The sequence below is a fragment of the Lycium barbarum genome, chromosome 6 (genome assembly GCF_019175385.1).
Source record: "Lycium barbarum isolate Lr01 chromosome 6, ASM1917538v2, whole genome shotgun sequence".
Lineage (NCBI taxonomy): Eukaryota > Viridiplantae > Streptophyta > Magnoliopsida > Solanales > Solanaceae > Lycium > Lycium barbarum.
Genome location: NC_083342.1, coordinates 5,552,173 through 5,569,049, shown reverse-complemented (window position 1 = coordinate 5,569,049; position 16,877 = coordinate 5,552,173). Strand labels below are relative to the sequence as shown.

Here is a 16,877-nt window from a genome sequence, read left to right as displayed (position 1 = left end):
AAAAAATAAAAAGATTGGGCTGATATCAAACTTACACAAAGAGCCCACAAAATCATCTAATAAATTCCAACCCCAAACTTGGTTTCTTTCTTCTGCAAAATTGTTACCCATTGGCAATCTACTTGTAAGTTCACTTCTCTCTCAATTTCCAAAATTTTCCCTTCTCATGATATATAAACCCTAAACCCTGTAACATTTTTGGTATCATTATCTAGCTATGTTCTTGTGTTTGCGTCTATTGTGTTAGTACTTTTTTTTTTCTTCATATTTGTTGATATCTTTCACAGAGTTAATTTTCATTTTGTATTTTGTTTTTGGGGTAAATTTTCTTTCCATGTGATGATGGTTCTATCTTGTGAAAGTATTTTAATCTGGATTTTAGCTAATAAAGAGTATTCAAAGTAAAATCATATTAAGAATGATTTTGTTTTAATAGTAGAGTGTTCATTTTAGTGATAATGGTGTCATGTTTATTTCTCATGGGGTTTATTTTTTATTTTTTATTTTTAAATAATAATAAAAAGAAGGTGAAATGCTAAATTATTCCAAGTTCTTAAATTGACTGTAGTAATAAATAACCTGGCAAGCAACAAATGGTATAGTAATTCTTTTAAGGGAAAAAAGTTTTAAAGAAAAAAGCGATTGTATGATGAAGAAATGAGGTTCAAGAATGAAATGAGGTGCAAGAATGAAGATGTGCATAAGCTTGTGAAAATGCTCTTTGATGTTCACCTGTTGGTTTGTGAGAGTTTTTTTTTTTTTTTTTTAAGCAAAAATCTGACCTTTGCCTTTTCATTTTCGTTTTGTTCTTCTTGGTTTCTTTTCCTACTTAAGAGTTTATTTTGGATTTAGAGGAGGGAGAAACTGAAAGTGGTATTGGAAGGAAGAATCTATTTTGCTTTTCGGTTTTTTTTTTTTTTTAAAATTTTTTTTATACAAAGTATTTTGCTTTTCTAAGTTTGCTCTTCAGAAGTTCTTATGAGACAGTACAATTTAGAGATTTTGACCATTCACGTTGTATAGTGCCCTTTTAGCAAGAGTAAACAGAATATCATTTTGTTATTCTTTTTCTTTAGCAACTCATCTTTTCACGATCTTGTTAGATTTTGAGTTCTGAAAAGGAGGGAACTCGAAGGAATGAATTGGAGAATTGAACTGCTCAATCTCATTAGAAAATATCTGAGGGTATTTATACACTACAATGATAGCTAAGCAAAGCAAAGCTACTAACCGACTATAACAAAAAATATCTTAACTAACCAACTAAGCTAGGCAGCTTCATTACAATTAAATAAATACAAACTTCATAATCTCAACAGATCTCATTTTCTTCATTAAAATGAGATCTTTCAAAGAGTTAATTTGCATTATGTATTTTTTTTTTTTTGGGGTAAATTTGCATTTTGTAGTATTTGAATTCCATGTGATGAAGGCTCTATCCTGTGAAAGTAGTTTAATTTGGATTTAGCTAATAAAGAATATTCAAATTAAAATCGTATTAAGAATGATTTTTTTTTTAATAGTAGAGTGTTCGTTTTAGTGATAATGGTGTCATGTTTATTTCTTATTGCTGAGCTTCGTTGGGATTTATATTTTTTTTAAAAAAAAATAAAAAATAATAAGAATGGTGAAATGCTAAATTATTCCAAGTTCTTAAATTGACTGTAGTAATAAATAATCTGGCAAGCAACAAATGGTATAGTAATTCTTTTAATGGGAAAAAAGGTTTAAAGAAAAAAATAAGAAATGAGGTGCAAGAATGATCTTTCAAGAAAAATGAGGTGCAAGAATGAAGATGGGCATAAGCTTGTGAAAAATGCTCTTTAATGTTCTGCTGTTGTTGGTTTGTGAGAGTTTTTTTAAGCAAAAATCTGACATTTGCCTTTTCGTTTTTGTTTTGTTCCACTTGGTTTCTTTTCCTACTTAAGGGTCTATTTTTGGATTTAGAGGAGGGTGAAACTGAAAGTGGTATTGGAAGGAAGAAAATAATTTGCTTTTCGAAGTTTACTCTTCAGAAGTTCTTATGAGACAATCACAATTAGAGTTTTTATCCTTTCACCTCGTATAGTGCCCGTTTAGCAAGAGTTAATAGAATAGCATTTTGTTATTCTTTTTCTTTAGCAACTCATCTTTTCCCGACCCCATTTTCATTACATGCCAGGAGTGTCATCCACAAAAGAGCAAAAGAATTACTCTTCTAGAGCTATGATGTCATTTATTTTGGGGTAGGGGTGCAGGAGGAATTTAATATAAGCCATGTGAGAAGAACTCTTGTACTTCATATTGTTCTGATGAAAGCTAAAATGAGTTCTCATATAAAAGAATCTAGTTGACCGAAGAAAGGTTGGTTGTATCACTTGAATTAGTGTATAAGGAAGACTATACTGCTACTGAATTGTAGGTTCATTTTCAGGAAAAAAAAAATGAAGAAAGGAATTCACCCTCAAATGCAATGGATATCCTATGTGACGCAAAGTGGACGGTTGATGCATGTCATGATGACCAAAATACACCAAACAGGCAAGGTTTATCACATAAGGGCAAGGCGTCAGATGGCTCAAAGTATTGGCCAGATTGCAAAGTTTAAGCGCCGGTATGGTGAGAAGGAGGAAGAGGAGAACAAAACAGAGAAATGAAGATTTAAATTGGAAATAGAGTGAATCTCTAATGATTTTGTGGATGGATTCATTCTTTACTGGCCTTCTTGTATGCTGTATTGCTGTTGCCCTTTTGAATATCTGTTAAACATTAGCGTAGAACCATTTTTCCTACCGTGCACACCAGTTCAGTGATGTTTTGTGCAGCAACTATTATGGCTCGTCCTCCATTCACCGTCACCTTGTATGAAAACATTTTATGAGGTTTAATAAGAAACTTTGGCGTCTCTATCTCTTTATTTGGAATTGTTGATGTCTCCTCTTCACTCACGTTAAAGGATCCCGATTATGTTTTGATGCAGGTTTTTCCTTGTCTGCCTGCTATTTTAACGAGTTGATGTAATTTCTCATGATTTTGCTATACCTTTTTTTAATTTTGTTGTGGTAAGTTCTTCACTAAATTTTAAGAGAAGGAGAAATTAAGCTATAGGAAGTAGTAGGTGGCACATCTTGCGTACTTCCTGTTGTTGCCTGATGTTCAGTAAGTTAAAAGACAAAGCTGTTGTATCGTTGCAGTTGCATGTTTCCTTGTTCCAAAGGTATACACAATCATATGTTTGTTGCTCAAATTTGAACGCCGTTGTCATTGACCTGTTGTGAAAAGTTCAATGAAATGTGGTCAGTGAGGATTCATATAGTCGATCTCAACTTGTTTGGTACTGAGGCGTAGTTACTGTTGTTGTTATTGTTGTTGTTGAAGCGCAGCATTTACTTTCTCTGAATATGTGTTGATTTCAAGTAATTGTAGTTCTGAATTACCATCTCTATCCCTTGTGAAGAGCTGTTAGTTCTGCAAACATGTTAATAGTGAAAGGAAGCTTCATGGAGTAGCCTATGTCCCAGTCACCTTTATGATTTCTGACACCTATTATGCACTGTCTTGGGTTACCAATGAAGAACCATCTGTATATAATTTGAAGTAATTTTTTCTTGGGGGACGATCTCTATGATGGAATGGAATAAGTTTGTATTTTTCCTTCTTTGTCAAGTAAACATATTCGACAGCTCTTTTGATGACTGAGTTGGTATTTAAGAGGTCCTTTTTTATGTGAAGTGGTTTTTCCATTGACCCATTTGTGCCATGATCGCTGGGCGAAAGAGCTTTACAGTCGGCGTTGTCCTCCTTCGCTCTCGCGATATTGTTGGTTGGGCTTTCGCCCATTATCCAAGATTCCACACTGCTGCCTCCCTTGCGAGTCCGGCTGTGTCTCAGTCTTAGTGTGGCTAATCATCTGTTCAGACCAGCTAAGCATTATCAGCTTGGTCAGCCTTGAAGGGAAAAGGTTTACTCCAGATATTGACTACTATAATACTAATTATTAGTACTGTTTCTTTTCATCCATTCCCTAATGGAATTGGAAGGGTCACAATGTAATGTATGTTGTTTGTCCACTCTCCCAAGAGCTTTCTCAACAACACTATACCCTTGGCCTCTTTCATTACGGCATACTCCCTTTCGTCCAACTTATGTGACATTATTTCATTTGAAACAGAGCTTAAGAAAGAAACAATAGTTTTGGAAATTTGTAGTGTTAAACATGTTATAGCATTTGTATGGGTGTAGACTTTTGAAACTTGCGGCAGTGAACATATCACGATACTTCTGTTGCTATAAAAAGTGCAAAGTTAACAAGGTTGAAACTTCGAGAAATAAATTTGTTAACTTTGCACTTCACGTTTAGCACTTGTTAACTTGATCAGAATTACGCTTATAGAGAAACTGAAACTTGTTCAAAGTTTTCTAAGGTTCCTACTGAAGGTAGGTCGCTAGACTATGACCGAGAGTTAAGGCCTTTTGGGGCGCCAGTCACGTAGGGTGACTGCATCAGGCCGAGTCAAAGGCTTAGTGGAGAAATAATTACTTTTATGACAAATTTAAAAGAAAGCTTATAGTTGAAAAACTCGATCAAAAATCACTTCTCAACAAATTACGAGATCAATGAGCACAGATGAAAACATGTAATTGACGGTGGCACTGTGGCAAATAGGAGACTGTTGAATACACATTAAGATGTATTTTCCTGGGCTCTGAGAAGATCTTAATAAACTACCAGAATGAACTGTGAACTCAAGACTCTATAGGACCTGTTATGCCTTTTCTCTCTTGTCTGTAAGCGCCTCAATGAACTCATAAAGAAGCGCATGGAACAAGAGGATGAACAAAAAGACAACAATTTCCCAAATATCTTCATTTTACTACACAAAATAACTCTACAAATTGTTGGCTAATTTTGCATCCAAGATAAGATTACAGATTTTGAGGGGTTAACAAAGGCATGAGTAAAATGTCTAACAAAGAAGGCAAGCGTAATAATCTCCTTAATCATCAGCACTATCCTCGACTTCATTGATTTCTTCTCCAGCTTCGACTTCATTGATTTCTTCTCCAGCTTCAACTTCATTGATTTCTTCTTCAGCTTGTGCATCTTCATTTTCATTATCAGAGGGTTCCTCTTGCTCTTCCATCTTACCCTTCCCATTTTCCACAGGTTCTTTCAGCTTGGCCTTTTTGTTAGATTCTGTGGACTTCGATGATGCGGACTTCCTTTTAGAGTTCTTTTCTCTGAATACTGTAAAAAGAAAGAAGAAAGTATAAAGGCAAAGATAGCTGTAAGTTCATTTCATCACCATAGTAAATATTGCCTCATTTCGAACCAGATAACTAAAAGCGAGTTAAAGCAATAATCTATCAGTTATCATACAACTATACAAGTATCCATCAGCAAATGATACTTGTCTGACTAGTCTGAAGCTTATCAAAAGAGGATAACTCGAATTAAGAGATCAAGTAGAATGAGCCCAGAAAAGACAGGATTATAAATACTAATGATTCAGTTTAGTTTAAAGTAGAGATTTAATTGAGATGATGCTTACATATTACGTAAACAAGGGGCAAAAGAGCTTTTGATTATGTGAAATATCAGATAAACTCAAAACACATGAGAAGACTATAAGCTAGAACAAAAAATGGAAAATAGTTTTATTCTTCTAATTCATATGAAGAGAATGATTAATAAGCTAAAGTTCAAATGTTAAAACTTAATCATCTGTCCCAAAATACTTACTCCGTCCAAGTTAAAGTCAGGACATTGTTTTTAAGACTCGCTACATTTCCTAGACAAGTGAGACAAAGATACACTACTAAAGTTGTACATTCGCTATACTTGGTATTAACACCGATAAAGAGATCAGCCATTCGGAGTGCTCAATAAGCACTAATACACTCAACTTATATGGGTTAAAGAGAGCTAGTGTGCCTGGCAACTCTCAAAATATTCCCAGTCTTTAAAATGTGAGCATTTATTTTCTAATTTCAGCTCTATTAGTTGTTTTGACCTTTCATAGAGTACCTCCCGACAAGACTAATAAAAATATGTAACGCATGGTTTCACATCTGTTCCACCATAATTAGCCAGGAGACGAAGACAATCATTAACCTTTCTGGAGTGAGAAATAGTGCATGCTTTGAGAATAAAAAGAATCATATTTCTAGAGTCAAGAACCTGTGCCCGCATAATCTGTTTTTTTGTGTGAAGAGGGTTTTGCTAGACAACATGGAGCAGTATATGGATTGGATTACTTAGATTCACTTGGAAATTATGTAACTTGAATCTATTGTAGGGGCTATATTCTTGTTGTACTTCTGTGTACCTTACTAATAAAACTTTTACCTCCTCAAAAAATAAAAAAATAATAAAAAAAAGACGACCTTTTCGTATTGGCTTTAGACCTGGTGGATTAACACACATCTGCTCTCTGTACAGCTCGAAAGATCTCTGACCATAATCCTCACCGACTATTCAATTCCTTCTAAGTTCTATGCCCCAACACAACAGAATGGGCATAGTTGCTTATTACTGAACTGTATGTCTCCTTTTGACCAACATATGCACAACATAAATTTTTCTATGGAGTGTGAGTAGCAATGAAGAAGAAGATATGTATTAATACTCTAGTCTCTCTTTCGACCTTTATCTTTTGGTTGGGAGTGAAGTTTTTAGAAGTTAGAAGGCCTCATCTCTCCATAGTAATGCAAGGTAATTTAATGTCTGCGGTACTCTAGCTTCTTCATGTTAATAAAATAACATTGAAGTTTCGACAACACAATATCTCTTCTTATTCAGAGAGACCTCAACAAGTGCCACCCTCCAACTTGATGAGGCCACAATGCTTCATTGGTTTTAGAAAAACAAAGAAAAACGAAGAAAATATGCTTAACCGTTGACCTAAACAAGCTATCAAGCATCATACACCTGATCACACTATGCAACCTGCCAATTATAGTTAGTACTTAACTCGATGGAAATATTTACGTGGCAAAGGGAAGTAAACAATAATCTTTTGAAAGCCCACCAGTAATAATATTACTTAGTTTTAGTAGAAAGATATTGTCTACGGTTTCAAGCAATAAGAAGAATAAGAGGAATCACAGCAAAGAGAAGCAATAACTATTCATTGAAATCCAACACTTGGTTTTGCCCATTGAGATACATAGCACATCGTTCTTAAAGTAATATAGAACTAAATAGACACAACAATCTAGAAATCTGACCCCAAAGCTGACATGTGATTGTATGCATCTATGAATGAAAGGACTTGCTTACAATGGAAAGCACTCAGCTTCATCAGAAAATATAGAGAGTCATCAAAGAATTTTAGAGCAGTGAAAAGGAACTTACCCTCGAGAGAAGCTTTGAGAGGTTCGATGAGCTCGGGAAACTCAATCTCTTCAAGGGCCTTGAACACATCCTCCGCATTTATTGTTTGCCTCTTAGACTCCTTGCATATGTCATTAGCACTGCAATTGCACATTGCAAATAAGCTCACTCATTGAAGTAAAATATCACAAAGGAGGAAAAGGAAAAACATTCCCATCTTTCTGCAGACTGATATCTAATCCAACGTGTTCTTCATTTTCTTAATTGCCAACACAAAGCATGGCTTATTATGTCCCACATCAATCCAATAAATTAACCCATTCACTTTCAGCACTTGCTTAGACCCGCAATATATCACTTTTTTAGCAAATTTCCATCTTTTAGTGTTCATCCTACAAACCACCCAAAACTTAACTATCAACCAGTAAAAGAAATAGCTAATACAAAGAACCCTTTTAAATTCCCTATTTTCTTTTAGCCAATATCACAATCAACACTACCTAATTTTCAGCTTTAGGTCAGATCCTATGATTACTCAAACGCTTCACTAGAAATCGGTAGAAGGATAGTAAAACTTAAGAGAACACTTTAAAATCCAGAATCACAAAAATTCGAAAAGCACCCATTTTTTTTTTTTAGCAATAAGACGAACTTCTTGTTTTTAGGGTTCATCCTACTAATCAATCAAAAAACTTAAATTATCAGAACTGATTCACTTTAAATCCCAGATCACAGAAATTCAGATATTTCCCTATTTTCTTTTCGCAACAAAATAACGTTGCGTTAACACAACCCTAAATTCCATTTTTTAAGGTTGAACCCATAATCAACAATGTCACCATAACACAATCCTAAATTCCAATTTTTCAGAGCTGAACCCAAATTGATCAAAACTTCATAATCAATCAGTAAAAGAACAAAAATTTAACAAAACCCATTAGAATCCCAGACCACAAAAATTCCAAAAAAAAAAAAAAAAAACACCCACAATCTATACCCTTTTCATCATTTTCCAGGAATTTTTCATAAGTAAGAAAAAATTGGGTGGATAGCTGGGAAAGCTTATCTAGGCATAATTAATCAAAAACTTCATAATCAATCAGTAAAGGGGCAGCCCGGTGCACTAAGCTCCCGCTATGCGCGGGGTCCGGAGAAGGGCCGGACCAAAAGAACAAAAAAATTTCTCATTAGAATCCCAAACTAACAGAACTCTAAATGCCAACTTTTTAAGGCTGAACCCATAATTTATCAAAATCAACAAAAAATTAACGAAACCCACTAGAATACCGGATCACAGAAATTGACAAAAAGCACCCAAAAACTTCATAATCAATCAGTAAAAGAACAATAAATTAACAAAATCCATTAAAATCCCAGATCAAAGATCACAGAAAGTTTTTTAAAAAAAAAAAAAAACAATTTTTATCTACCCTTTTCATCATTTTGTAAGAACTTATCAAAAACTAATAAATAACACAATCTTTATCTACCCTTTTTCATCTTTCTTGGGAATTCATAAAAAACAAAACATAATTGAAGTGAATCTATGAAACCCAATAGAGCTTACGTGGCAGAGAGGTAATGGATGAAAATACGAGCGCTTTCAGAGAAGGCAAGGAGAGAATCACGAAGAAGAGAGATATCAGTATCAGTGGCTAACTGCGAAACCTTATCCTTTACAGGCCTGCGTACGATAGTCTTGGGTAGACCCTATTGCTCCATTTGCACTACTGATGCTACTACTTTCTCTTTCTCCTTCTCCTCGTCTTTGTTATTGTCTTTTGCCTTCTCTATGTCTGCCATTATTTTCTCTCTAACAACAACAACAACCCAGTGAAATCCCACAACGTGGGGTCTGGGGAGGGTAGAGTGTACGTAGACCTTACTCCTAACAAGGTAGGACGGCTGTTTCCGAAATTTGGCTGAATAGTGAAAGATGGTTTTGGGGTTTCCCTATTTTCTTTTAGCAATACATCAACAACAACAACAACAACAACCCAGTGAAATCCCACATCGTGGGGTCTGGGGAGGGTAGAGTGTACGCAGACCTTACTCCTATCAAGGTAGGACTGCTGTTTCCGAAAGACCCTTGGCACAGCCAGTCCGCACAGGGGCTCGCAGCTCAATTGGTGAAAGGCGATTCCCTTTGGGGAATGTAAAGGAGCCAGAGGTTCCGGGTTCGATACCCCGTAGCGCTGCAGCGTGAAGAGGGATAATGGGGCGAGCCCCTGTGCGGACTGGCTGTACCCTGGCATAGACAATACCTTGAGTAGTGGGACCCAAAGGGGATCGTCACAAAAAAGGCGCGGCTCAATAAAAGCATAAAAGCATACATATAACCATTAAAACCCCACATCACAACATCTTGGAAATTTCCCTATTTTCTTTTAGCAACAAACAACATCAGCTAACACTACCCTAAATTCCAACTTTTTAAGGCTGAGCCCATAATATATCAAAATCTTCATAATCAACCAACAAAATAACAAAAAATTAACAAAAACAATTGAATAATCAATCAGTAAAAGAACAAAAAAATAAAAGCCATTAGAATCCCAGATCACAAAAACTAATAAAAACACAATCTTTATCTACCCTTTTTCATCTTTCTTGGGAATTCATAAAAAACAAAACATAATTGAAGTGAATTTATGAAACCCTTTAATAGAGCTTACGTGGCAGATAGGTAATGGATGAAAATGCGGGCACTTTCAGAGAAGGCAAGGAGAGAATCACGAAGAAGAGAGATATCAGTATCAGTGGATAACTGAGAAAGCTTATCCTTCACTAGCCTGCGTACTATAGTCTTTGGTAGACCTTCTTGCTCCATTTGAACTGTTGCTGCTGCTGCTTTCTCCTTGTCTTTTGGCTTCTCTATTTCTGCCATTGTTTGTTACTCTCTATGTGTGTTTGGGTGAATACTGAACAGGTGGTTTTGGGGGATTTTAGGTTTCTTGTCCCGCCATTAGTTGTTGGTGCTTGGAAGAGGGCTTTTTATAGTGGGTTGAGTAAACTCGGTCCCAATTTAGAAGAGAAAATGATCAAAATGGTCCTTAATGTACGAGGGTTGGATTGTTTTGGTCCTTCATATATTCACTTGATTGAAATAGTCCTTGATGTATACAAAATGTGGATGGTTTTTATCCTAAATCCTAAATATAATGTCGTAACATTATTCAAATGTTTGACACAAAATATCCATCAAATGTAAGTGAAATTTTTTTAATTTTTTAATTTTTACTTTTTTATTATTTTTATTTTAAAAATATATTATTCTTTTTATATTATTTATTTTTCATTTTCTTTCTTTTCATTCCCAACCTTTACTTATTGTGATTCCATGTAATTGCTCGTATTTTTTTTTTTATTCATTTAGCATAACCGTGTTATTATTCTAATATTTGAAACTACACCTCTTAATATTGAAAAGAATGAGTTATTAACAAACTTGACATATAACGGGTGACGTTATTAAAGTAGAATTTCATTGTGAATGGGGTTATAAACTTATATTTTTCCTTTCTTTTGAATTATTTACTTAAGTTACGTTGAAACTTACTTATGTAATGTTAGAATTTGACATATGAGTATTATGTTGAATTTTTTCTTTTGGATTTTGAATTTAGGTTATATTTTCAATTTTAAGTTATTTGCTTTCACATGCATGTTATTTATTTTTCACTTACATTTGATGGATTTTTTGTGTCAAACATTTGAATAATGTTACGGCATTATATTTAGGATTTAGGACCAAAACCATCCACATTTTGCATACATCAAGGACTATTTCAATCAAGTGAATATATCAAGGACCAAAACAATCCAACCCTCATACATTAAGGACCATTTTGATCATTTTCTCGAAACATCAAGGACTATTTCAATCAAGTGAAATATATCAAGGACCAAAACAATCCAACCCTCATACATTAAGGACCATTTTGATCATTTTCTCCAATTTAGAATCACCAAAATGGTCCATTTGTGATGGAGGCCGTGGGGTGGGCATGGTACGGTAGATATCAATAATCATATCAAATTAAAAAGTTTTATAGAGCCTATTTGGATGGGCTTAAAAAAATAAGTTGGGGTAGGCCAACTTATTTTGTTTTTGGCTTATAAGCTATTTTAGATAAACTAAGCTAAACGGACCCAATTAATTTTTTAGACTTATTTTAAGCATAAAATGACTTTAAGCTGGCAGCCAAACACTCAAAAAAACTAAAAACAGCTTATAAGCAACTTATAAGTCAATCCAAACGGGCTCATATTGCGGTTTCAATATTATGGTATTTAGTATGTATTTTTAAAAGGGAAAAAGGTCAAATATACCTCTCTATTTTGTTTTATTAGTTAAATATACCTTCCGTTAATGAAAGTTAATAAAAATACCGCAGCATCTTCAAACTTTACACTTATGCCCTTATTTGGATGAAAATCCCCTCAAATTACCTAATTTTAAAAAAATTACCCACTTTTTTTGTTGATCCGCCCTCCCGACCTGCCTATCATTATCATTAAGCTCTAACTTCATCTTCTTTCATGGAGAAAAAAAAAACACCTAAATGATAAAATCTCAAAACTCACCTCAAATTTCATCTTTAAATCTAACTTCAAATCTTGATGCAGACAGTACTTCATTTAAATAGGATTATCCTCTAACAATCCCTCCTCTTCTCATTTAAGCAGGATTATCCTTCATTTACATGCTCCTTGTTCTATCCTCATTGAGCCTTGATATAATTGGGTGTGCAATAAGAATACTAGTACTCTTCTAGTTGAGTCAGCTCTTTGTGCGCATTCCTTTCTTGTTTCCACCCTGTTCAGTCCATTGCTTATCTAATTTGTTGTCGCATATAGTTGCAACTTGCAAAAGGTTCTCCTTGTGTGAAACGTACAGTATATTTGCCTAGTTTATACGAGCTCTTGTATATGAATTGATCTATTGTGAAATAAATTTTGTGATTTCATGTTTCGTTATTATAGCATAAAGCTGTTTTTTTAAATTAAATTACCTGTTCATTGTATAGCTTTTGCACAGTTGTCAATTTTGCAAACACATAAGCTTCCAATCAAATGCTAATTGGCCAAAAACATGAGGTCGAAGGTAGAAATAGGTTTAGAAGCTATTTGGATTATGATTAGATGATGCTTAATGGACTACTAACTTTTAGAAGTGAAAAATAGAATAGCATGGACATGCAAGTACTTGCTTGTTTCTTTACGTAGACTTGAAGTTGGATTTAAAGATGAAATTTGAGGTGAGTTTTGGGATTTTATTATTTGGGTGTGTTCTTGCTTTTTTTCTTTTTTCTCCATGGAAGAAGATGAAACTAGAGCTTGATGATAATGATAGACAGGGCGGGTCGACAAAAAAAGTGGGTAATTTTTTTTGAAATTGGGTAATTTGAGAGGATTTGGGGATTTCCATCCAAATAGGGGCATAAGTGTGAAGTTTGAAGACGTCAGGGGTATTTTTATTAACTTTCATTAACGGAGGGTATATTTAACTAATAAAACAAAGTAGAGGGTATATTTGACCCTTTTCCCTTTTAAAAAAGTTTGGTATTCGGTACGGTATTCGGTATTCATAAAGAAACTATTGAAATACCAAATACCATATCGAAGTATATAATTACATATCATATATCTTAGTATTATAATACTAACAAATATATAAACTAGTAGTATTAGAAAACTAATTGTTTAAACGTTGGAACTTTGACTACTCTATCTTGATTTAAATGTCTTTTGTGTGTAATTGATTTACGAAGGAGATTGCTTGTACTTTCTTTTGAATATTTTTACATGAGTAAAGTGTTTAGTACATAATAATTGAGACGTTTCTTAAGTAGTTGAAGTCATAATTCTCCACGATATGAGTATATGTAACTATGTAAGTCGAAGTCGGACAAACTATGGTACCGATTTACCGTACCGTAAAAATATCGAAACCGAACTTTAAAATACCAAACCATACCGACTTAATTTGGTACGATAATGGTATAGTATTTTTAGAAACCGAAATCGAAATTACCGTACTGAAGTTTAAAATATCGTACCATGCCCACCCCAACTTGAGGATATGCATGTGCTGAACAGTTTTAGTTAAGTATGTAAAAAGTTACGCCCTTTGTTCTAATTTAAGACAAGGGTGCTTATCGGTCGGTTCAGTTCAGTTTTTTTGAATTACCGGTTCGGTTTATTGGTTTTCGGTTTGTAAATATGTTAAATCAAAACTACACCGATAAGATCTTCGTCATCGATTTTCGGTTTATCAGTTTTTGGTCCTTAACGGTTCGGTTTTCCAATAAGAAAATGTTTCGCTATTTTTTTCTTTTGCTTTCTCTTGTTTTCATTTATTCATATATACACTGCTTTCATGCATAAAGTCCATACAAATTACAAGACAAAAATTATAAAATGCAAAAGAAAGCAATAAGCAACAGACCGATAGGCATCACAAGGTGCAAGCCCTTGTTTTGTATGAGAATTGAGAGAATAAGCGTGCTTGCGATAAGTAATTAGAAATTGGTTTATATTTGAAAACTAAAATTTAAAGCCACTAATATATAATTAAGGATAAAAAGCTAATTTTAATATAAGCTTATTGGGTTATCGGTTTAACTATTAATTAAATCCCTAAAATCCAAAATCAAAAATCGAACCGATAACCCAATAAAAAAAATTACAAAACCGTTAACCCAATAACCCGATATCGATAAATCAATAACATTTTATTGGTTCGGTTTATCAGTTAAACTGATTTTGCACACCTCTAATTTAAGTGTATTGGTTTGTCTGGGCACAAATTTAAGAAATAAGTAAAAAGAGATTTTTGAATCTTATGATATTATATTAAAGATTTGTGTAAGTTTTTGTGTCCTGATTTTTGATTTATTTTCATGACAACTTACTTCTTCATCCTTACCCTTTTTATATTGTTCTCTCTTTGGTGTCACTGGTGATATCAAATTAAGTGCATCGGCTGGATTTGGATCTATTTATTTCCTTCTGACTGTGTATAAATTTTTCATTTTTAGGGAGTTAGGGACTCGGGTCAAAGATATGATAGCGGCACACATTGGAGGACTTAGACGTGACGTTTTCGATGATAGGCTCAATATTTTTTATGATTATAATTTGATGGTAGTAGTTTACATATCTGTTTTGTTGCTTATACTTGTTCTGTTCATGAACCTCTTTGCACGGAGAGAAGATACTACATGATACACTATTGTTCAGTTTTTTCTTTTAATTGTCTCAGGCTGTTTGGGCTCCTGGCCCAAATGAAATACCTTATCGAGTTGTTGGCGCAAAGCATGATGCGCCCCACGCCCTTCTCCTAATGGGGTATGGTGTTGACCCGGATGGCAACCCGTATTATATCGGTAAGGGTTCTTAGGAACTCGTAACTGGATGAACGGGTACATTCGCATCGCTCGTTCCCTTCCGTTCTGATTTTGTGAGATTCTAGGAGACGTTTATTGGAGGCCCTCGCAGCCTGCTTTTCGGGTAAGACAAAATGATTTTCCTTTATTTATTTTAAACCACTGAAAGGGAGGGGGTACCATTTGATTGCTATTATACTTTGCAAGGTTGTAAATTTTTTTGGTATCGAGACCGCATATTCCATGTGAATCTGGGTTTGTTTGTGGTTACTTTATCAGGTGCGGTTATTCTTCTCATTTGTTGGTTACATTATGATACAATTTCTTTTTTATTTTTTTCATTTTACAAATCATTATACTTATTACTCGGAATATAATTCGTTGCCTTTTCTATATGTGTTTTCTATATGTGTTATGTTCTGCTGATTTACACAGCTTCAACTGAACTTGATTTTTTGTGTAGTACATTCTCTTCTAATGCGGTGGACACCTAAAACTTGTTTTGAAGCTCGTGTCAGAGGAGATGAGAAGTTGGGGGTAAATGTAGAGAAACGGATAAATGTGGCTCAAAAATATTACTTGCATAAATCAATTTTTTATAAGAGGCGTATGTCCCTTATTTTTCCATCATATTTGTTGTTTATAGTGTAGTTTCCTTAAACATAAAGTCTTTAACTTAACATAGTAATATTATTGCTGCTATTTATATTAGTAAGGATTAACTCAAGTTAATAAGATGTTAGCCATGTGTTTGCAAAACAACCTTTAGGACATTGTTGTTTTAAATTTTATTTACTATTATGAAGATTTGAGTAATTTAATTCAAAATTCTAAATTTCTACTATAAAAAGTTGAGAGTTTTTCTTTCTTTTTTTATTAATCATTTTTGTTTTATTTTTCCAATTTTGGTACAAACTTCAATATTGTCTGAGCGAAAATTAAATAGTAAAGCTCATTATTCATTTAAAAAGTCAATTTTTTATAGTGTAAAGCAAAGACCTCACTGCCTCCCCCGAGCCACTCTTGAAAAAAGAGTTACTTAAGTAATAATTTTGAGTATTATTACCAATCTTATTTTGAAGTTTACAATAGTTTTAGTTTAGTTGCACTGTATCTCGTTTGATGAATATTTATCACTTTTCATTCTAAACTCCTTTGGTACTACATTTTCTGAATTACATGGTTAAAAGATTCGCCTCATCTAACTTAATATTTACTAGTCTCTATGATACTATCGTCTTATATACATATACCGTGATGGTATCATGAAGGACTGCTTCAGTCCTTCAATGAGACACTCCACCATCATAGTATATAAATATACTGAGAGGGTATCATGGAGGACTGCTGCAGTCCTTCTCTTAGTCTTTCATGATACCATCATGATATATAACTATACTGCGATGGTATCATGGAGAGGAAGGGGTTTGGCCGAGGGGTATGTCGGGTAAATATTTTCAGCCTGTGGGGGTAAAAGCGAAAATAGTTTGTGAGGGGGCATGAGCGGATAAATATTTTGTATTTTGGGGGCAATTAGTGATGTTTTTCCTTCTTTTTATTTTTATTTTTTATTTTTATAGTAATCAGGCCAGGATAGTGGATTAGTGGGCAAGACTTAAGCTTGTAGATAGGCAGGTCTACCGAGCCTAGGATCTCGTTTGGCCCCTCGAGCCCCACTAAGGTTGTTGAGTGAGGTGCATCTGTTGGGTTTGGTCCTATTACTTACGTTGTGATTGTGCATATTGATAAGTTGGTATTTTACCAACTTATCTCTTCTCTAATCATAGATTTTTGCTATGTTTGATTGAGAAAATAGTGCATTAATGTCATTTACTTCCATTTTATAGGTTTTATGTGATTTACAAGTGATCGGGATAAAACCAAGTGAAAACGAGGCAAAAAGGAGCTAAAATGAAGAAAATGAGAAAAGTGGCTAGAAATGCAAAGAATGGACAGATCTACAAATCTGGGGCTATTTTCGTCATCTTCGAATGGGAAAGTTGTGGAGCTACAAAAGAAAGACATGGAAGACATTACACTCATCTTTGGCCATTCTTTCAAGTGGAGGAACAAGAAACTACACCTAGGGTTTGAAGATTTGGAGCACTCAATGAGAATTTATTTATCCATTTCTTCAATTCTTGCTTTTATTGTATATCTAAGTGTGCAGC

The 16,877-nt window shown here is 34.2% G+C and overlaps 2 protein-coding genes across 2 annotated transcripts; one reads left to right on the top strand and one right to left on the bottom strand.

The window, feature by feature from the left end:
* On the top strand, nt 1-2,896 carry LOC132600596 (uncharacterized). The gene is made up of 2 exons (XM_060313871.1): nt 1-124; nt 2,414-2,896. The coding sequence occupies exon 2, from the start codon at nt 2,424-2,426 to the stop codon at nt 2,634-2,636; it is 213 nt and encodes a 70-aa protein (XP_060169854.1). The 5' UTR covers nt 1-124; nt 2,414-2,423; the 3' UTR covers nt 2,637-2,896.
* Nucleotides 2,897-4,831: 1,935 nt separating this feature from the next.
* LOC132600595 (DNA polymerase II subunit B4) lies at nt 4,832-10,336 on the bottom strand. The gene is made up of 3 exons (XM_060313870.1): nt 9,991-10,336; nt 7,337-7,455; nt 4,832-5,227 (listed from the first exon to the last, which is right to left on the bottom strand). The coding sequence occupies exons 1-3, from the start codon at nt 10,200-10,202 to the stop codon at nt 4,977-4,979; spliced, it is 582 nt and encodes a 193-aa protein (XP_060169853.1). The 5' UTR covers nt 10,203-10,336; the 3' UTR covers nt 4,832-4,976.
* Nucleotides 10,337-16,877: the final 6,541 nt, after the last annotated feature.